Genomic DNA, 21,798 nt, shown 5'->3' on the forward strand with positions numbered 1-21,798 from the left:
CCGCCCGCCCAGGTGCGAAGGAGGCGGAGCAGCCGGGCCGCGCGCCGGCCCCGCCTGGGAGGGGCCCAGGGCGCCTGACTGGGCCGGCGGGACGTCAGTCAGGGCACGGGGGCAGGGCCCGGTGCCCCGCCCCCCGGCCGGGCTATAATCGCCGGCCGGGCGGTGCGGCCGCGGCGAGCGGGGTGCGCGCCGGCCGGGGTGAGGCTGGGGGCGCGCGGGGGGCGCAGCTGCCGCAGCTGCCGGGCGGCGACCCGCGGCGGGACGCGGGCAGGAAAGGGGGGAGCGGGGTGGGAGGGACGGCACCCCGGGCTGCCCGCGGTCCGGTGGCACGAACGCCCGAAGGTGTCGCTTCCAACTTTTACCTCCCTGGAAAGCTGGGGACGATAGTGTCAGGGGAGCGGACGCCCGAGCCTCGGTGCAGAAGCTGGTAACGCCCCCCCCCCCCCCCCTCCTGGTCTGGCCTCAGCTTTGCTGTCATTTCTGTCCGTCTCCAGAGCATGGACTTCGCCCGCCTCTGGCTAGGGCTGCTCCTGCCTTTGGTGGCCGCGCTGGATTTCAGCTACCACCACCAGGAAGAGATGGAAGCGTTTTTGAAGAACGTTGCCCAGAACTACAGTTCCGTCACCCACTTACACAGTGTCGGGAGGTCGGTGCAAGGTAGGGTCGGCCCCGCGCTCCCCCGGCCTCGCTCTCGCGCGCGAAACGGCCCTGACGGCGCGCCCCCGCCCCGCGCAGCTGCTCCGGGGGCCCACGCAGGTCCCCCAGCGCCGGGGGGCGGTGGTTTCGTGCTTCTGTGTGTTGTGCTGTGTTGTCTTATTTTGTCAGGGGGAGTCGTTCCTAGGACGACCTGAGTTTCACTGGCCGTCTGCGCTGTCGCTCGGTGTCATTCAGTCCTGGGAGTTACTGACGCCCGCCTTTTGGAGTCTTGCGGACAGGGGTTGCCTGGGTCTTGTGTTTCGGTTCCTTTCCTAAATGAGCTTCTGCCAAGGAAGTGCGTTTGTCCATCTGAGGTTTCCCTTTTAGCTGACTTATTTAAGTATGAAGCGGACTCTTAATATCATGTCTGAAGGTCTCTTTTAAACTGAGACAGTGCAGTTCCGTTGGTGAGATTTCCATGTCATGTATAATTAGTCCAAATGTTTAAAGTGATGAAAGAAAAAAAAAAGTGGCTCCCATACTGTTAAAGGCTGCTTCTATAATTATTTATTTGCACTGCTTCTAGCGTTTCCACATCTATCGTTTAATTGCTTTATTGATTTAATTTAGAAACTATATATTACGTAGACATGTATAACTTTATGTTAAGTAGTTATCATTTTTATAGATGGGGGTGTTGAATCATAAAGATATTCAGTGTTTTGCCCAAGATCACCCAGATGGTAGGTTTTATAACAAGGATGGGCACTGAGATCAGTACTTCAGGACTTGGGCATTTGGGGGGCAAGGCAAATAATTTTATTAGTTATTACTTCTTAACCCTCTTTTATTGCACTGGTGCCCACAAAGAGATTACCGAAAAACTTAACGCTTAGATCAGAAGTATTGTCAAGTTTATGCAGTTTGGATCTCAACTCTTTATATCTTCAAACCCCGCCTGGATTTTAGCTCTGAGCTTTTCAGCCAGTGGGGAGTCTCTTCATGACTATATTCTTATTCTTTCCTCCCAAATTAAGGTCAAGATTTTTATATCATAAAGAAGTATTACATAAATTTACTCATGCGCAATGCAAAATAAAAATCCTGAGCTTACGTGTATAATGGTGCCTTTGTTTTTAAACAACATTACCAAAGACTTGGTTCCAGAATTACTCTATATTGCCCTGTAATCCAAAATTACAGAGGTTGGATGTGTGAGAAATCATATCTCGAATCAGCATATGTATTCAACCTTCTGAGATCATCTCCCCCTAAGGCTAAGAGGAACAATTTTAAAAGATCTAAGAATGCTAATTATATTAATAAAGGAAATATAGAAGACAACTAGCTTGAGTTATCATTTAAACCACAAGATGAGGAGGATGTTGTTCATTTTAAGCACCGAGTTAAGTACTAGATTCGGGACGATTTTATTTCTTCAAACACAAAGCGCTTGTGAGGGAATCCTGGGGACTCTTCTTCCTGCGAGCCAGCTCTTCTCATCTGTCCTGTGTGATATGAGACCATAGACCAGCAGGCTCAATTTTTTTTTCACTCTGTACTCACTCCTGTGGTTAAAGGACTGAGGAGTTATCATGTAAAAATAAAACCTGACACTGGGGGTCAAATGTTTGTGCTGAGTATGTTCTGCATAATTGACTCAGATTAAGAAAAATCCCCACTCTGCTGTGAGGTTCCAAGTGGTGGGTTAAACTATGCACTGGGAGCTGGGCGTCCCCTGCTACAGCACCTCTGCGGGTTCGGTAAGCAGGGAACCCAGTGCCCCTTTGCCGGCCTCTCCCGTAGACGGGCGATTTTTCCTGGCCAACCTGCCCTCTAGTGTAGGATACGTTTGCTTAGCAAACAGGATTCAGCATACGTGATGTTTATTCTTTTTCTGTTAGGAACACGGGCAAACTACCCAGAAGGGGAAGTCATATTTCTGCCTTGCTGAATACACTGTTTAATTTTTGTAAATGCATGTTTCATATATGTTCACTGTCATAATCCCGGGTTCCATTCTGCTTTTTCCCTCATTGCAGTGCATAGTTTCATGAATTGACAGAGCCTGCAGGTGTGAATGGGTTGCTATACAGTATTTTATCTTCTTGATGATCTGAATTTTCTTAGTCATTCACCTCTTTGGGGCATCTGTATAGTTTTGATGATCTTTTTTTATAAACAGTGATGCTATAAAACCATTGATGTATGTCATGATAATTACTTCCTATTATATTGGGTGACTTTTTTCCCCAGTTTTTAAGTGTTTGAAAATCACACAAAAGTTGAATGCACATTATACCTAGATTCAGATATAGTAGACCGACCGTATTTCAGCTGAATCTTTGGAGAAAGCCCACTACCTAATGATATAGTAAGGAAAATCTACATGAAACAAGAGGACCTCCAACAAACAAAAAACCCTAACAACTGAGTTGAGAAAAATCAGTACAAGTACAGTGGTCATTGGTTCATTCCTTCATTCAGTTAAGGAAGCTTCTTCCCCCCCACCAACCCCCCTTTTTTTTCCTAACCCCTTTTGTGTAGTAGGATGCCTGGTACATATTTAGTAATTTATATGTTTGTTTAAGGGATTGAATTTTGCTGAGCAAATGCTGTGTGAAGCAAGCAAAGATGTGTGCCATTTGTTCCCTGCCATCAGGTAGCACGCTTTAAAATACAAATGTATTTATTGTGGGTTCCCACTGCTTGACTCTTCACACCCCCCAAAATTAGTTCTAGGACCATTCTGAATGAGAATTCTAGTCATCTGTTTTAAGAATCATGTCTTGCCTTAAAATGTTTTCTTTATCTGATTAAGGAAGATTGCAAAGGGCAAAGGGTAGATAATAAAAATCCCTGTTATTAATTGTATTAGGTGTTTTAGTACATTATTTCAATCTCAACAACTCAAAGTAGGCATTATCTTCATTTACAGAACAGGTCAAATAAGGCACAGAGAAGTTAACTAACTCGCTGAAAATCACACAGCTGATAAGTGTTAGAGGGAGGATTCAAATTCAGATTCACCTATCTCCCAAGCACATCTCTTTTCTCTTTAAAGAAGCAGCCTGACACAAATTTAGATGGTTACTTGGAGTGGAGGGTTTAAGATTCATGGGTTGGGCACATTTGATCTGAAAGTGTAGCTTCTGGCAAGGATCTGTAGCTGTGCTGTCCATTACAGCACCCATTAGCCACTTGGTTATTGAGCAGCTAAAATGTGACTAGACCGAACTGAGATGTCCTAAAGAGGCTTCGAAGACTTGATACAAAAAAGTAAAATACTCCATAATATTTTATATTGATAAAATGTTGCAATGATAATATTTTAATATATAGGTTAAATAAGAAATACTTAAAATTAATTTCATCTGTTTCTTTTTACCTTTGTTAATATGGTTATGGTTACTAGAACATTTTAAATTGCGTATGTGACTTTCATTATATTTTGGTGGGCCATGCTGATCTAGGGAGAAATTTCATAGTAATATTTTTCTGGGTCAAAAAGAATTCAAGTTCCTTTAGAGAATTTGGTAGATACAACAAAGCACCAAAAAGAAAATTATAATCTCACCATCCAAAGGAAACAGGTGCCTTTCCTCTCTCCCACTGAGCCCCATGTCTTATTTGTCCATGCAAACATGTTATTTAGAAAACTTGATTTTTAATGCCTGCTTTGCATCCTATCAATGGATGTACTATTGTTTATTTAACTCATACCCCTTGTGGACATTTAGTTTGCTTCTAAACTTTTCCTGTTATAAACAATGACACAGTGAACATCTTTGTAGCTAAGACAGCAAATGCTGTCAGAGGACAGGCTTTGGAACCACAGCGCCCAAGTTCAAATTCTGGATTCTTTACTTTGTAGGCAGTGTGACTCCGGGTTGTTAGAATAACTCCTGGCACGTAGTAAGTGCTACATAAGAGCTACTCTTAGGGATACATTAGCAGCTATTAGGAATACATTTCCAAAAAGGAAATTACTGGGTCTTAAGCAGTTTTATGTATTTGATACATGTAGCCAAATTACCTTCCAAAAGGATTGTATTGATTTATAATCTCAAGAGAAATGTATGCTAAGAAAAAAAACCCTCTTCTAAATCTTAGACTACTCATAAATCAATACTAGCATTAGTGGTTTTGAAACATTATGGTAGTATTTATTAAAGGGTACAAAGTTTTGGGTATACAAGATGAATATGTCTTAGAGTTCTATACGGTATAATGCCTATAAATAATACTGGAGTGTATGCTTAAGAATTTCTTGTGTTAAGGTGATGATGATGATAATGATGATGAAAGATTACTGTACTATTAATTTTTCATTATGTTTAATGTATAAGAGAGAATTTATTTCTCATGGTTTTTTCCCCCAAGAACTCTCACCATCATATATTCATTTAACAGATATTTATTTAACTCCTCTGCCAGGAATCTTTATACAATTTCAGATGCTCAAAAGTCTCCCTAGATTTGGTTTAGATTCCTGCCCCTAAGAGGCATGTACTGAGTTCACATGCACGGATCTCTCATTGTCTACTGCCTTTGACTGTGTAGATTTGGGCTGGCGATTTGTTCACGAAAACAACATTGTATGTTAAATATTGCCACATTTAGTTCTCTGTCGCTCTGCTCATTTCTCAAGTGCGGTCATGAAGCCAGTTTGCTTGAGATCCTTTATAAAACGCTCCTTGTAATGTAAAAGAGGGGGACATATTGAGGACTAAGTATCAAGAAAACCACTAAAATCTAGAAATTTCAGCTGTAATACACATGTTTGTGATTTAAAGTTACACTGACTTAGCAAGACTTTCCCCTTCTTTAACTTGAAATGCAAGTTTTTTTGTTTTTTTCTGAAACATCTTTTGGATGTCAGCCTTGTTCTATAACCATTCAAGGTTTTTTAAAGACACTGCTTTTTTTGTTTTCTTATAAGGAAATTATTTAGATTTACCCTGTTTGTAGTATAATTTAAAAGAGAAAATTGAAACAATTTCCTAAAAGTAACACAGAATTTTACTGTTTCTTATATCTAGAAACCATTTTTATTCCAAATCTCAAATATGTCTAAACAGAAATACTCTAGGAGCAGGTGGCATTTGAAACTTAAAAAAAAATATGACAGCCAACATCAAGTGAATTTTACTATTTGCCTGGCTCTTTACAAATACGTTTCGCTTAATCATCTTAACAGTGCTATGGAATACCATTATTACCCTCATATTTACATGTGAAGAATTGAGATAAAATGAATTGTCCGTAGTTTGTAAATGACAGAAGGGTGACTGGAACCAGTCTGTCCAGTGCCAAAAAGTGAATAAACCCTTAAACCTCTTTGCTGTAGAGAAAAGTTTCCTGTTATCTTTTCTCTGTTCTTGTTGCCTCCACATGTTGTCCCTAACCTCTGTGATTCTGAAAAAGTTGACAAGCATCCCCTATATTAAATGTTCATGGGGTTTTGTTGTGCGAGTGATCTGTGGAAATCCTTCAACCCTTTCTAGTATTCAGTTTCATCCAAAGCAATCTGAATTCCATTTTTGGGGTATAAACCGGATTTTTTTCTATATGCAAAACTCTTGGATTATAAAACAGAAGAAGGCAGGGATTCTGATTTACACACTTACAGGACGTACAGGACACCCGTTGGCCAAACTGCCTTCTTCTGAAAACAGGGGTTCTCAGTAAGAGCAGTAGCCCCCTCTAGAGGGAATTTGGGGAATTGAGGGGAGGTTTAGGCCTGATAAGTCTTGGTGGGGATCGGCGGTGGTGGGGGTAGGGAGGTGGGGATACATTAGTTTTCCCTCCTGGTGTATACTCTTGATCTTATTAGCAGTGCATAGTGAAAAATCATCCCCTCCATTTTCTTTTTAATGTTTTAATTGATTTCAGAGAGAGGAAGGGAGCGGGAAAAGAGAAACATTAGTGATGAGAGAGAATCATCCATCGGCTGCCTCCTGCACGCCCCCTACTGGGGATCAAGCCTGCAACCTGGGCATGTGCCCTGACTGGGAATCGAACTGTGACTCTCTGGTTCATAGGCCATCGCTCAACCACTTAGCCACACGGGCCAGGCTGTCCCCTACATTTTCTAATGTCCTCCATAGGGGAAAGACCAGCTTACAGTTACCTGAGCCTAAAACCAAACTCTGTTTCCCCCACAATGTTAACATACACTGAACTTTCCAGGAATGTAACTGTAGATAAAATGAGGAAAAATTTGATTTTGCTTTTCTCTGAACTTGACTGAGAGATATTTCACATTCATAAAATCCTGACACCAGTGACCACACAGCTGAATTAGTCTGCATTTGTAATTGATGCAATCACCGTGACTGTCAGATACAGTCAGCCCTCCATATCCATGGGTCCTGCATTCCTGGATTCAACCCACTACAGATCAAAAATACTTGAGTCCTAGCCAGTTTGGCTCAGTGGTTAGAGCATCGGCCCGTGGACTAAAGGGTCCCGGGTTCGATTTCGGCCAAGGGCACAGACCTCGGTTGCAGGCTTGATCTCCAGCCCCGGTCGGGAGGCTATCAATATGTGTCTCTCACATCAGTGTTTCTCTTTCTCTCTCTCTTTCTCCCTTCCAATCTCTCCCAAAAGCAATGGAAAAAATATCCTTAGGTGAGGAATAAAAAAAAAAAAAATTTGAAAAAACTGTTATATTGTTGCTGATGTATACTACATAGTTAGGCCTTCCATGGCTGCATCTGTACTGAACATATACAGATTTCTGTTTTCTTGTCATTTTCCCCTGAACAATACCATGTAACAACCATTTACCTAGCATTTACATTGTGTTAAGTATTATAAGTAATCTAGAGATGATTTAAAGCATTCAGGAGAATGTGCATAGCTTATATGCAAATATTACACCCCTTTATCTAAAGGACTCGGGAATCCTCGGAGTTGGTATCCGAGGGGGTCCTGGAACCAATCACCCACAGATACAGAGGGAGGCCCCTGTAGATATGAGCGTCTGACATTTTCATTATGTTTTCTACTGGACCGTGCCCAAATTTTTACATACTGATATCACATTTTATTATAAGTTGCTTTCTTTTTATTTCTCCTTTATATACAGTTTGAACATTACATTGATCTTTTTGAAATTGTGTATATAAATGTGTTATGTTTTCTATTAATTTAACGTCAGCACGGTGAAGGGAGAGCTGCAAAATACAGGACATGGAAAGAGTCGTAGGCTGATAGGCTAGGAACTGAGTCCCCAGTCACAGGCAGAGAGCTGATAGCGACCCTCTGCGAATACAGAGCAGCGTCCAAAGGTGTTTGGTTTCTGCTCTTAGTCAGCGAACACGCGTGCGTGGAGGTCCCACAGTGCTGACAGCAGTGTCTGGGGGTGAGGGGTGAGAGCCACCGTTAGCTCGGTTTCCTTCTTTTCGTTTGCGTATTTAGAATTGCCCTTTCTCTACGGCTACAAAGCAAGAAAGTATAAAAAGAATCTTCAGGTAAATTTTTTGTTTAAATATTATATTAAATGCCAACATGCATTTGGGTTAGGGGGAGGGAATTAATCAAATCTTCGTATCTAGTGATCTGAAACATTTGACACGCCTCCTGGCTTCACAGCAGCTCCACGCACTACACACCGTGGAGCAGTTCGCTGAGAGGTTTCTAAGCCCTAATTTGAGAATGTGTTCAAACGGACATGAGTCGCGCATTCAGAATGTTTCCCCCTCTGCATGTCAGCTGTTTCAATTCAGGTACAAATTTTCTGGTCTGTGACCTTTCACACGCGCAAGCTCGCACCGGAGGGCTGTCTCCACCGCGCCCGGCAGAGTGCGGCCAACTTCGAACACGTCGCCCTCAGACGAGCCCCACGGGCTTGTCAGGAATTTCCCCGGAGCTGAAGATAACGCCTTTGTGCTGGGTCTGGAGGCATTACCGATAGCGTTTACCTGTTTGGAGGGCTTCCTTCCCCATCACAGAGTTCACCAGACGAAAGCAACTAAGGAACTCTTCCGTTTGCTTAAATGAAGAGCTTTCGATGAGTCGCTTTCCCAGTTTTTCACTTTCCCCGACAGGAATCCCTCTGAGGAAGCCAGGCCACGCTGATGGAGCACAACTAAGCCGTAGAACTGGCAGCGTACTCAGATGCGTACCCAGGACTCCCCTCGACAAAGCACACAGTTGCATTATGAATACAGCAGCTGAAACTTAGCATAACGTCACATTTTTAGGGCAGGTGGGGCTGTGACAGACCATTTGATCATTTATTCAGTTAACTGAGGCTTGGTTCAAAATGGTACCTCCTCCTGGAAGTCTTTTCTAGTCCGCTGGGCGGTTAGAATCTGCGCTCCTCTTCCTGAGCGTCTCCCAGGAGCTCTATACATGTCACCTGGAGAGCGGGGACCAGGCTTTGTCCCTCTTCTTACCCCAGCCCAGTACGTGCTTATATGTGACAGACACACTAAGGGTCAAAGCTGAAGAGTTTTTCCATGTGTAGTAAATGAAACATGAATGTAAATATACTTTCATACAGTATAGTGTATAGTATGTTATTGTATAAGTGCATAGAATGTATATCCTTATATATACTTTTATATAGTTACATATACTATATGCAACTTTAGTATATAATTTTACATAGTCACACATATTGTATGTAGTGAGTACTTCAGTCTCTCAAGAAAATGAACTTGTTTTTTCACCATGTAAACTTTTTTGGCTGAAACTGTTTCCCAGCCAGTAATGAGGTAACTTGGAGGCAGAGGTGGAGGACCTCGTGGGCCGCAGCTCCAGATTGGTTCCTGGAGAGAGGAGGGGGCAGCAGGAAGTTAGTGTGTTCTGGGCGGTAAAAGGCATCATTCAATTATCCGTGACAAGCCTAAAGTGGTTCTCCCCCCTCCCCTTGGCCCCCCAAACCTAAGCAAACGTGGGTCTAAAGAAGAGAGGGTAAATACAGGATACACACACACCTCCATTAAGAAGAGTTTAAGTAAATATCCCTGGTTTTATTTGAGCAGCACAAGAATAGCTCAGGTGTCTATTTAGAGAATGTAAAAAGAGAGAAATGGATCATGTGATGAAGCCTTTCTCCCAAAAAAGGTAAACAGAGAGTTGAAACCCCTCCATTTTAAGTGTCTTTTCCCCCCTCCACACTCAGGAATGTTGTACAGATTGAAGATGAAGGCAGCTGACTCGTTTAATTATTCTTGCTGTGAGTGGTTCGGAAAGATACAGGTTTTGGAAACACACAGATGGATAGACTGTTGAAGGTATTTTAACTTTAACTTTTAGTCCCTAATATTCCCTCCCTTGCCGTTGTTGGTAACTCAGTTGAGCCCAACTGTTAAAGTTCTTTTTTAAAAAAAATTTTTTCTAAATATGTCTTTATCGACTTCAGAGAGAGGAAGGGAGAGGGAGAGAGAGAGAGAGAGAAACATCAATGATAAGATGGGAATCGAGCCTGCAGCCCGGGCATGTGCCCTGACCGAGAATTGAACTGCGATCTGCTGGATCCTAGGTCGACGAGCAACCGCTGAGCCACACCGGCCAGGCCAGTAACGTTCTTTTAATGTGGGTGGGGACGTTCACTCTTGTGAAAGTGTAGGCACCTGGGGACATGTGGGAAGCACAGATTATTCCAACGTGGTAATTCCACGGGAGCCTTCCCATTATTTTTTATTAGAAAGGCTTATTTACACCTTAATAAAAATACCAGGTGCACATGGAGTTAAACTTCAGATAGAGGTTGCTCCTTTGGGGAATACATTTTATTTTTTCCCCATTACTCTTAGGGGCTCAGATGAACAATCTCACTGTACCAGAGATAACCTAGAGATAAGCCTAGCTGGTCTGTCATTTGTTACTGGTAAGTTCCTTTCTATTTATGAAGAAACAGAAAGATAAGTTGGGAAATACCACCTTCTAATTTTAACGAACATTTAATTGGACTTGGTCATCTTTTGCATTGAGAACATGTACTTCTCAATGTACAGAATGTATTCAGACCCCCGAGCACATGCTGGTCGAGAGTGGAAAGGTGGCGGTGAGCGCGGAGGGCTGCAGGCGGAAAGGTGCCGTCGCCTCGTTAGGAGACCAGAGGAGCTGACGCCCAGGGAGCCGGGAGAGCGGTACCGGGTGGAGTGGGAGGGCGTGCGAGGACCGTCCACTGAGTGCCTCGGGAGCCAGTCAGACATGGAGAGTTTGAATTCTGTTCTGGGAATAGAATTGAAGGGTTTCAAGCAGGGTAATCTGATGTAGGTGTGAAAAAAATAACTTTGGCTGCTGACTGAGAATTACTTCGGGGCAAGTACAGAGGCCGGGGGAATGATCCAACTGGAATAGTCCGGCAAATGTCACGGTGACTTGGGTTAGAAAAGGGGAGAAGTGGAGGGATTCCACTTCTGGAGGTTTGTTTTGGAAATAAAACCAACAATACCTGCTAATGGATTGGAAGGTGGGTGGGCAGGAAAAAAATACAAAATCCAGGATGAGCTTTAGGGTTCGTGCTTGGCCAGCTGAGGGTATGAGGTTTTATTTAGCAAGATGGGAGAAACCAGAAGAGGGCAGCTTGGGGTGAAATCAAGAGCCCTGGTTCAGACAAATTTTCATAAGTTTGAAATCCTTAGTAGACAGACATACAATGGGGATGTCCAGCAGACAGTGGGTATGTGTGCGGAGTTTGGGGGAGAGGTTGGGCTGTAGAAATAAAATTGAGAGTCATCAACATGTAAATGATATCGAAACCCATGAGACTAATAAAATAACCTAGAGGGTGGAGATAAAAGGAGGCCAGGATTAGAGCTGTAGGACAATATACAGTTTAGAGTCTGGTAGAGATAGAAGCCAACAAAGGAGATAGAAAGTCAGCAATGAGGTAGGAAGAAAATGAAGACTGGGGTCACAGACATCAAGGGAGGGCAGCGGTTCAAGAAGGAGGCTGTTTCGGGGTCCCATGGCCACCCACTAGTGAACTGCCAGAAGGACTAAGGACTCCACATAAAGTCTTACTCACAGGCAAGAGTTATTAAGCAAAGGATGCAGTGCAGGAACAGCCGGATAATAATATACAGGGTGCCCCCCCAAAATGTATACACACTTTAAATGATTATAAAGTCAGTGTTTATTAACATACAGTTCATTTTCAAAATTTAAAAGAATATGCAGAAGTGAACAATTTTTTGTCAATGCCTGTTTTCAAATTGATGACGGTTCTGGTCCAGGCCCTGCTGATTACTCGAAGCTGTGGAATCACAAGCTCAAGACCCATTTCATTCGGCATTTGCGTGCCCTCAATTCAACTGTTGCCGGTTTGTACCATAAACTTTATCTTTTATGTATCCCCATAAATAAAGTCCAGTGGCACTTCAGGATAAATTTTCTTCGTTCAAAGCTTAGTCTGGCATCACCCATTATTTCAAGTCAGTTAAACCTGAAAAGGAGTGAAAATTAAGTGCGTGGTCAGCTGTTAACGTGGGGAAGCAGGGCACCCTGTGTGTAGGCAAAGCGGGGCGAAGGCGGCCTAGGCCTTCCTCCCCCGGCGAGGGTCCCGCAGGTGCGCGCTTCTCTCGGGCTGCGGGCGGCACCCCGCCTGGGGAAGCCTGCTCAAGCCTCAGCAGCCCCGAGTTCCAGGGAGCTGGGCGCTCAGCACGGACCCAACCGGGGTGCGGCCCACGCCAGGTCCCAGGTCCCAGGTGCACATCGTGGACCCTCATGTTTACTTTAAACAGCGCCTTCGGCTGGTACGTCCTGACCCACTGACTTGAGGGTACAAAGTAACATCATTAATTAGGGAACATTTCAGGAATTTACTGCTCAGTTTGGTTCAGGGTCGTTGCTGTGACTGCAGGTGCTCCCAGAGATAAGTGGCTAGAACAGGCTGGCCGTGTTAACTCTTTCCTTGCTGTGGTCATGGTTAACCATGTTGAATGCAGCTCTAAGTAAAAATTAATAGCCATAAAGTTAAGTAAAATGTCTCTAAGGATAGTTAAATAGTATTTTTGTCTGGACAGATTGATTTAATTTCCTCAGCAAACATTTGTCGAATGCTTAATAGAGTTTGTGGCATGGGCTGGCATAGGAATATGGAAGTAAAAAATGTGTTCCCTGCCCCGGTGGAGTTGACAGTCTGAGGGGTGGGTGGGTGGAAGAGCCATTCAATAAACACAGATGCGATTGGCCCTGAGGGGGGTGGTCTGTGGCAGGGGTGCTTATCCTGGCTGACACATTGTTATTATGAAATACAACAATTTGTATTTTCAGGTGGTAGGTAATAGCACTGAGCGGGAACTTAATCTTGGTCTCATGCTCTAGGTAAGCTATTCAATAGGAGCAGCAAGGGTGGGAAAAATGAAAGAAAAGCAACTACTGTTCATTGAGTATTATGTGCCAGGCACTGTGCTAGGCCCTTTACAGATTTTCCTCCTTTATGCTGTATTAAAACTCTGCGACATGTTATTTACATTCCTATTTTACAGCCGAGAACAAATAGATTTTATAGATGAAGAGATGAGGGATCCAAAATGATATCTTTGGTGACTGATAGATTTGGGTCATTAACCCAAATTTGTCTTTTTAAATTCATTTATATATTTGTTCAACACATATTTATTGAGCTCCTGCTGCCCACCAGAATCTGTGTGGGAGGATACAAGGGAAAACATGGCCTAGATCTTCTCCTGAGGAGCTAAGGCTGGGAGCCTTATGCACAATCACTGTAGCGGGAAAAGCACTGTGACAGGCCTGGCCTCCGGGGTGCTTGGTAAAGCTGAGAAAGGCTCATCAGGGAAGCTGATGCTTGAACAAAGCTTTGGATGCTAACAGGCAGGTAGGTGAGGGGGTAGGTGGTGCTGCAGGAAGCAGCTGGAGCCCTGCATGCTGAGGAGAGGAACCGCCCTTGTGCAAGTGTCAAGATTGGATGGCAATTCTCATGTATCTTATAGCACAGAGGGGTCTTGGTTTGTGCTCACTGGAAAACACAAAGTTGCAGAAGGATTTGTTTGTTTGTTTTTGTTTATTTTTGTTTAAAATATTACAGAGGCCCCTTTTTCTCCCCAATGACCCGTTCCACCCCGTCCCGTCCCTCTCCCCACCATTGCCTGTGTCCTTGGGTTGTGCATATATGCATATAAATTCTTTGGTTACTCTCTCCTCCTTTACCCCCCCCCCATCCCTCTGGCATTCATCAGTCTGATCCATGCTTCCATGTCATTGAATCTATTCTGTTCATCAGTTTATTAAGTTCTTTAGATTCCACATATAAGTGAGATCATTTGATGTTTGTCTTTCTCTGCCTGGCTTATTTCACTTAGCATAATATTCTCCAGGTCCATCCATGCTGTCCCAAAGGATACGAGATCCTTCTTCTTTACAGCTGCATAGTATTCCATGGTGTAAATGTCCTACAGCTTTTTTATCCACTCATCTGCTGATGGGCACTTGTATTTTTGTTTCCAGAAGGATTTTTGTTATCATGGTGGATTTTTAAACAGATTGTTAGTGATAAATAGGGAAAATATCTGACTCACATAACATCACTAAAAATGAAGTGTTTGTAGCCCCAAGAGAACTGTTTTCATAGAACATTCTGTTCTCTGTCCTTGGGAAAATATGTTTAAAAAGGAATAAAAAGGGGTATTTGAGAATCAGTAATAAAGTTGGACACTTCATTGAATGCTTACTACATACTAGCTACTTTCACACATTATTTGAAATCCTTTGCCATCAGGGAACTAGGTAGTGTTATCCTGGTTTTACATGGAAAACTGAAGCTTGGGGGAAAGGTGACTTGCCCAAGACAACTTAGCTAGAAAGTGGCAGAGCTGGGAACTCAAACCCAGGTCTGGCAGGATTCAAGGCCCCAGGTCTTCCAGTTTTCAAATGCTCTCTAGAGCCTACAGGATACTTCAGTGGGTGAGGAGACTGGCAGCTTGGGGTCCCCTTCCTTAAACCAGAGCAGCTCAGCTTTAACTTTTTACATTGAATTTTCACATAGGACTTCATTGTGTAAAGGTTCCACGACCAGGTGTGGGTAACATGAAAACTGCTTCATTGACCATGGTCCCTGTGCAAGAATAGACTGAGGAAGTGCCATGAGCAAAGCAGTGTGCCAGGCTCTCTGGCGTGTGCCAAGGGGTATCAGTTCCCACCCTTTGGAACGCAGTATTCTAGTGGGACATGTGTAAGTGATGCTTCTCAAAGGTTCAGAACCCTCCGAAATGGATCGGAACAAGATTGTATCTATTAGAAAATCTCGAATATATTCTGCATGTCCAGCCGAATGCTAGGAGCTGTGTAAATAACAGAGTGTCTTGGCTGATCACCTATATGTAGAGTTAGGCAAAAGATCGTTTGGCCTGCCCCTCACCCACATCCTTGCTATGCTCGGGGCAGATACCATCTCTCTAAATATCTCAAAATGCTCAGAAACAGTCCACCACCTGTACTGATTTGCCTGGGCTGGGGAGGTCCCTCCTCACAACTGAGATTCAGACTTATACAGACTCTGTTGATAGACAAGGTGGGACTGGAGAGTAGGAGGCAGAATCTGGCTCTTAGGAAGTTTGGGCTTTACAATGAGCACAGACTAAGACAGCTGAGATGCTGAGGCTGCAGAACCCGAGGGGAGACTGCGCGTAAGACGTCAAGCCACCCGATTGGTAGGACATAGTGCACTCAGAGTCCTTGACATATGGGAAGAGAAGATGACGGTGCCGAGAGGGACATTTGAGCTATGCTGACCAGCCTCAGCTCCTGTGCACCCTACGAATGAGGTGGTCGGGTTAACGGGTAACCATGTCATTCCTCGCCATGGGGGTCCCACTTGCTGGTGGGGGGAAAGCTTTTCCCTGCATGCTAGAGATGGAGCTAGAAACGAATTAAAGCAAGAAAACAAAATAACCTTTTACATTGGGTAAATTAACGGGATCCAGGCTGCCCAACCCTGGGGCATGCTCCATTCATCAGCAGTCCAGACTATGTTTCCTCTAAGGGGCATATTATGAGCTGGCATAATGGTCCATGTGGTTAGTGAGAAACCATTCAATTTTGAGGTGGAAACTCTAGGGAAATAGAGTCAGCTAATGGACCGGAGTGCTGCCCATTATGAGAGATGGTAACTCTCCAAGCATTTGAGTTCCAAACATCTTAAGCTCCTAAGAATCACAGTGTGATCTTAGAGGTCATAAGTGACCAATGAAAGTATAATAATGCCTTTTCTCATATCTGTTCTTTTCATATAGCCACCTTTAAAACAAGTTATCATCTGGCAGTCATTTTAAGCAGATTAAGTGTTTAGCAAAGTAATCTTAATTTTAAAAATCTTGGTAAGAAAGAGATCTTGGTATCAGGTATTAAAATTTGGAGGATTTCAGAATAGGGGAAAATGCCATATTTATACCCACACCCATAAATACACAGATATCTGTAGAAACAATCTAACAGTTTAATAGTGGTTAAGAACACAGACTCTGAAGAGTACAGACCACCTGGGTTCAAATCCTGGTTTTGCTATTGAGTAACTGTTTTCCTGGACCAGTTTCTTACCCTCTGTGTGCCTATTTTCTCTTGTTAAACGGAAATAATAGTATTTACATCATAAGTTTGATAAGAGGATTAACTAAGTTACTAGATGCTAAGTGCTCAAAATGTGACTGGCACACAGTAAATGCTATAGAAGTCTGTGCTACTATTATTGCTGTCACAGGAATCAGAATATTTGGCAACCCAGAAGAGTGGCCCTGACACATGCTTTGTTGTTTAAAATACTTAAAGCTGCCGTTTATTGAGGACATCTTCGGTGTCAGGCATAAGAAAGGCATAATTTGTGCTTTATGTCATTGAATTTCACAACATTCTATATGGTAAATACCAACTGACAACTTTAGATATTGACTTACCAATGGTTAAGAAACTTGCCCAGGGCCCTAAAGCAAGTAGCCGGCAGATCCAGACCTGAATTCCCAGTCTGCAGAGCTTGGCTCCTACCCCCACCATGCCTGCAGGGTTAGGCTGACCTCATTCCTGTCAGCACACCTTGTGACCTGGGCCATACAAGTTATAGCGTCTGGGCTAGAGCCTCCATTTCTCAGAGGAGGAACAGGAGGCCACTTAATTAAGCAAATTGTGAACGTCACCCTCTAATGAGACTGTGGAGTCCACAGTAGGAAACCAAATCTAACAGTAAGGCTGTGTCTCTCTCTGAGGGCCCAGTTGTTGGTGGCAAAGAAGACTCAGGATAAGCTCTCAGATACCTGATTCCATTGGGGTCTAGCATATGTACACTCAGTTTCTGGTTAACAAATCATCTTTTTCTTTTATTGGCTTGTATTTATACATTTGCCAATGTGAATGAACATAGAAAAATAAGAGTTTTTTGTTTTCCCATGTTTGCATTTGCTTTGGGATATCCCTATATTTTTAAGTTTAACAATAATGTAGTAATCTTAGGCAAAGACCAGCCCACATTTCTTATCACTGTTTATCACTGGCCCTCAGCATAGGAGAGCTTTCTATCCTATAGAGAAACATGTTTGTACAAAGTATGTAGATTTATTTATAATAGTAAGACATGAAAATGATAGTTACCTAATTAATGCTATTGAACTGTATACTTAAAATGGTTAAAATGACAATTTGTTATATATTATACCCAACTTTTAAAAACTAATGTAACATACCAAAACCATTGTATATACACTTTAAATGGGTGAATTATATGGTATATGAATTATATCTCAATAAAGCTGTTAAAAAAAACCCCACAAAATCAATAGAGATTTGGTTAGTTCATGCTGCACCCAGCCAATGGAACTTTATACAACCTTTCTGGAAGAATCAGGTAAATTTTTTTCCTTGGCTGGTGTAACTCAGTTGGCTGAGCATCATCTCGTGCACCGAAAGGCTGCTGGTTTGATTCCTAATCAGGGCTCAATCCCCAGTAGGGGGCATGCAGGAGGCCACCAATCGATGTTTCTCTCTCCCTCTCCCTTCCCCTCTCTCTAAAAATCAATAAAAATTGATTGAGGTAGATTTTTATGTTTTGACATGGGAAATGTCCAGAATATATTGTGAAGGAAAAAAGTTCACATCCAAACTTTTTCCTATACATTTACATATATGCACATGAATACAGTTTCATTTTATAGGTATTACTCCGTGCATATGGCCATGCAACTTGCCTTTTTCTCTCTTTGTGTTGGGGGTTGGTACATGTAGCCATACCTCACTGTTTTTAACTGCTTCATACTATTCTTGGCTTGATTTTATCATAGAGTATTTCATCATTTCCCTATTGATGAGTATTTATGGCATTTACAACTTTGAAGTATTTCCAGCAATGCTGGATCCATACCCTTGAACAAACACATGAGCTCAGTAATTTCCCAAGGTAGGCATTGCTAAGTCAAAACGTACAGGCATTTTTGTACTTGGGGGGTACTAGCAAATTTCCCTTAAATGAGATGTATTATTTCATTCCCAACACCACATGAGTATGTACATTTCCCCACATCCTAATTTCCAATCCAATGGGTTAAAAAACATTTTTTTTAATCTCCATTTTAAATTGTATTTTCATGATTAAAAATCAGAATGGGCATGTTTTACACTTATTTCACATTCTATCAACATTGAGGTTGTGCTCTAGATGCTGGCGACATCAGTGAACAAACAACAAGCTCCTGCCCTTGTGGAACTTACATGCAAAGGTGATTGACCATTTATATTTCCCCATGCCCTTTGCCTGTTTCTCTAATTTGTAGGCTTTCTTAGACATTCTTTATTACATATGTAATAAATATTTTCACCCATTCTGTGGTTTGTCTTTTAAACATTATTTTCAATATCTTGTGCCCTACTGAACTTTTTAACTTTTATGAGGTCATATTCATCAATCTTTTTATTTATGCTTTTATGTTTTATGTCTCATTTAAAAAGGCCTTCTTTACCCCAAGGTCATAAATATAGTCTGTACTTTTTTCAATATTTTTATAGTTTTAGTTTTTATATTTAGCACCTGAATCCATCTGGAATCTATTTTTGTGAGTGGAGTGGTGTGTGGGTCAATTTCACATGCTATGGTCTATGTTTTTGAATGTTCACATATTTAAAAATCATGTATGATTTCTGCAAGCAGATAGAGCCATGAAGATTTTGAAAAGACACTGAGAGAATGACCGTCCAGGGGAGGAAAGGTAAAGTAATGGGGAAAGAAGGCTGTGGGCCTGTGGAGTAGATTTGGGTCATTAAGGATCTAGATAGGGACAGACGCAAAAACATGAGCCTGAGGCTGGCCTTGTGTCCTGGTTGCTGCACAGCTCAGGAAATACATGAAACATCTCAAATATACAAAATGTCATAGCTTCAGAAAACAAACTAAAATGAACCAGGGATTGCATTCTGCAGTATTTCTAGTTGTAACAGAATCGTGAATCCATCATCTGGGACAAAATCGAGTTTGGGATAACATCCTATTTAAAAATAACCCAACTCCGATTAATGACTGAGTTGGTTCCCATTAGTTCTGGCTACTAGAGGTTAATAAAAATACATTACTGATGTGTGTAGGCCTGTTAATGAACACCTTTTTAGATTTAAGAAGGAGAATGTTGTGTGGCAGAAATGTGGGTAACAAATGAATGAACCTTCAGTAGATACAATTCTTTAAAGGGAGTGAGGTGAGAACTGGCCTGGGCTAATCCATTCAAAATCACCTCAGCACCTTTCTTTCTTTTAGGACTAGTCCCATCGACCCTTTAGTGTCTGTGTTACACCAATGAGTTTAGAAATCCCAATTCATCTATCAGACACGTTGGCCTGCTCGCTACATGCTAGACCCTGTTCTAAGTGCTTTTCGAATGTTAGCTCATTTACTCCTTATAACAACCCCATGAGGTATAATCGTAGTCTTATTTATTTTGAAGGGGGCCTTTTGTTCCAAGTTTTATTGAGACATAAATCATAGCCTTATTTTACTCATGTGGAAACACCCAAAGAGTTCAATAGGGTGCCCAGGGCCACATAAGAAGTAGCAGAATTACAATTTGGACCTAGGTAGCCTGGCTCTAGGTAAGCATAACCACTGTGCTAATACCTCCACATGGGCTATTTCAGCAAAGACAGTGGGCAGAAAAGAATTCTACTCTGCAGAGCCCTCCTGCGGCAGAGCCGAAACATCTGGGTCAGGAAAAGATGTCTGTACTGCCTCCTTGATTATCTGGCCACCCTGGAAGGAGCCTCTGTGCTGCTCTGGCCCACCTGACTTTGGTTACAGTGTGAGTTCTGTAGCTCCTGGCAAAGCTTGACCTTGTGGGAAAAATGAGCAGCGCGCCTTCTGATACAGGTAGTGGCACTTCCATGCAGGAACAGCTCTGCTTGTGCTTCACTCTGGACTCTGGAAGGCAGTGTTCTCAGTTTGGTTTGCATCACATGATGAAATACTATACAGCCCTGAGAATGAATGATTCACATTTACACAACAGTGTGAATGAAACCACAATAGGGGGTAGTGCCTGGAAGTAGGCTCAGAGGTGCTTCTAGGGTGCTGGTTACACAACTATATGTTCACTACAAAATCCACAGTGAGTTGTACAATCTATAGTTTTCTGTATGTGTTATTTCACTAAAGAGTTGTTTTAATGGTGTGTACGGTAATTAGCTGAGGTGTTGTGAAAAATTCAGACTCCTGAACTCACATCTAGAGATTCCCATTCTGGGTGGAGCCCAAGAGTTTGCAGTTGTGATAAATACCTCAGAAAATTCTGCTGCAGGTAGCCCAGAGAGATGCTCGTAAGAAACACGGTGGTGCTACTGACCTAGTCTGCTGTTGATCAGCTTAACTGTGGCCATCAGCAGGACTACATTAGCTGAGCAAAAGATTTTTTGAGAATGTCTGAACTCTCACTGTAAGACGGAGCTTACATGATTTTTAAAAATGAACAAAAACGCAGAAACACTATATAAAATACCTGCAACAAGATTTCGCTGAATCCCTCTGATGCCTATATGCGAGGCGTGTTAAAATCTTACTGCATTTTAATGGTAAGAGGGTTGATTCCAGGCGTGGCTCTATCCTACCAAAGGTGATCTCCATTAGATAGACGTCATCCTCATGTGGCCCCATCACCATCCACACCCTCCACTGCCTCTTCCTGCCCCTTCCACCCAATTGCAAAAGCCATGGTTAGACTGCTCCTCCCCAGCTTTTCCACTGAGCCTTTGTCATCCCATTTGTCATGTCAACTTACACATGAGTTAAATGGAGAAGGTGCCTTAAACCATACATTGTTATTGGCCTGTAAGAGCGCATCTAATTCTGAGTGAGGGTTGGGCACGCCTCAGGGTATCGCCCTATTAGTAATTCTTTGGCTGGGTATTGCTGATTTGTTGAGCAGTGAGAAAACCCTGGCAAATCTTGCTGCCCATCTTCACGTAAGCATCTGCCTTGTCCTTTCAGCCCAGCCATTTGATTCAGTGCAGTTAAGTGAAATAGGTGAGGCCATGAATAAGGTCCCTGTCTTAAACTCAATTGAGGTAAATAGAGGCACACTGTCAGAAAGGATAAAGGCTGGCCACCACGTGCCGCAAATGATGGGTGCAGAGCTGGGATTGTGAGATGAACCAAGGCTACCTCGACCCATTGTGAGAAAGTGTCTAAGAGAGTTAAAAAGCATCGCTGGAATGGCTCCTTATATTTATTTGTACTTCCCACTGAGGTTCCTGTGTCACAGCCCATGGAAACGTAGGTGCCTTTCAAGAGGCCTGACTTGCATCATACATTTATGTGCATGAAATCAATTCTAGGCATCTGGCCCACTCTTTTTTGAGAATAGTTTGCCAGTGAGCGATGTGCTTGCTATGTGACCAAGCTGCCTCATATCCGCTGTGAAATTGGCAGGGCATGAGTCATTAATTAAATATCTACAAACTAGCAAAGATCAAGATAAGATGCGCCTTAATGGGTGAGCAAGCTCCGTGGCTTAGTAACAGCTGCATTTCCTGATGCTTCTTCCGAAATGGGCATTTTTCCACCCATATTTTCAGGTGGAAGCTGATAGGAGATGAAGCTAATTGTATAGTTTGATGAAGCCTGAGAGTTGGGCTTGGGAGATGTTTGGACCTTAAGATGTTCATTGGTGGTGGCTCGTGTAATCTTGGGTCTGCTCTGGCAGACAGTTCAGAGTCTGAGCA

At 42.8% G+C, this 21,798-nt stretch overlaps 1 protein-coding gene across 3 annotated transcripts in view; it reads left to right on the forward strand.

Moving 5' to 3' along the window:
- The first annotated feature begins 497 nt into the window (after window positions 1-497).
- The window catches only part of CPM (carboxypeptidase M), a 57,067-nt gene continuing 35,766 nt past the window's right edge, over window positions 498-21,798 (forward strand). For 2 of the 3 annotated variants that reach the window (XM_087814551.1, XM_087814552.1), the window contains exon 1: window positions 571-657. Coding sequence is in view for 1 of the 3 variants with exons in the window: in XM_016199456.2 (XP_016054942.1) it covers window positions 498-657 (160 nt within the window). In the remaining 2 variants the exon portion in view is untranslated. Of the gene's footprint in view, window positions 658-21,798 lie in introns of all 3 variants that reach the window. The other variant, XM_016199456.2, reaches the window with a different exon arrangement.

The sequence above is a fragment of the Miniopterus natalensis genome, chromosome 2, assembly GCF_054644295.1.
Source record: "Miniopterus natalensis isolate mMinNat1 chromosome 2, mMinNat1.hap1, whole genome shotgun sequence".
NCBI lineage: Eukaryota > Metazoa > Chordata > Mammalia > Chiroptera > Miniopteridae > Miniopterus > Miniopterus natalensis.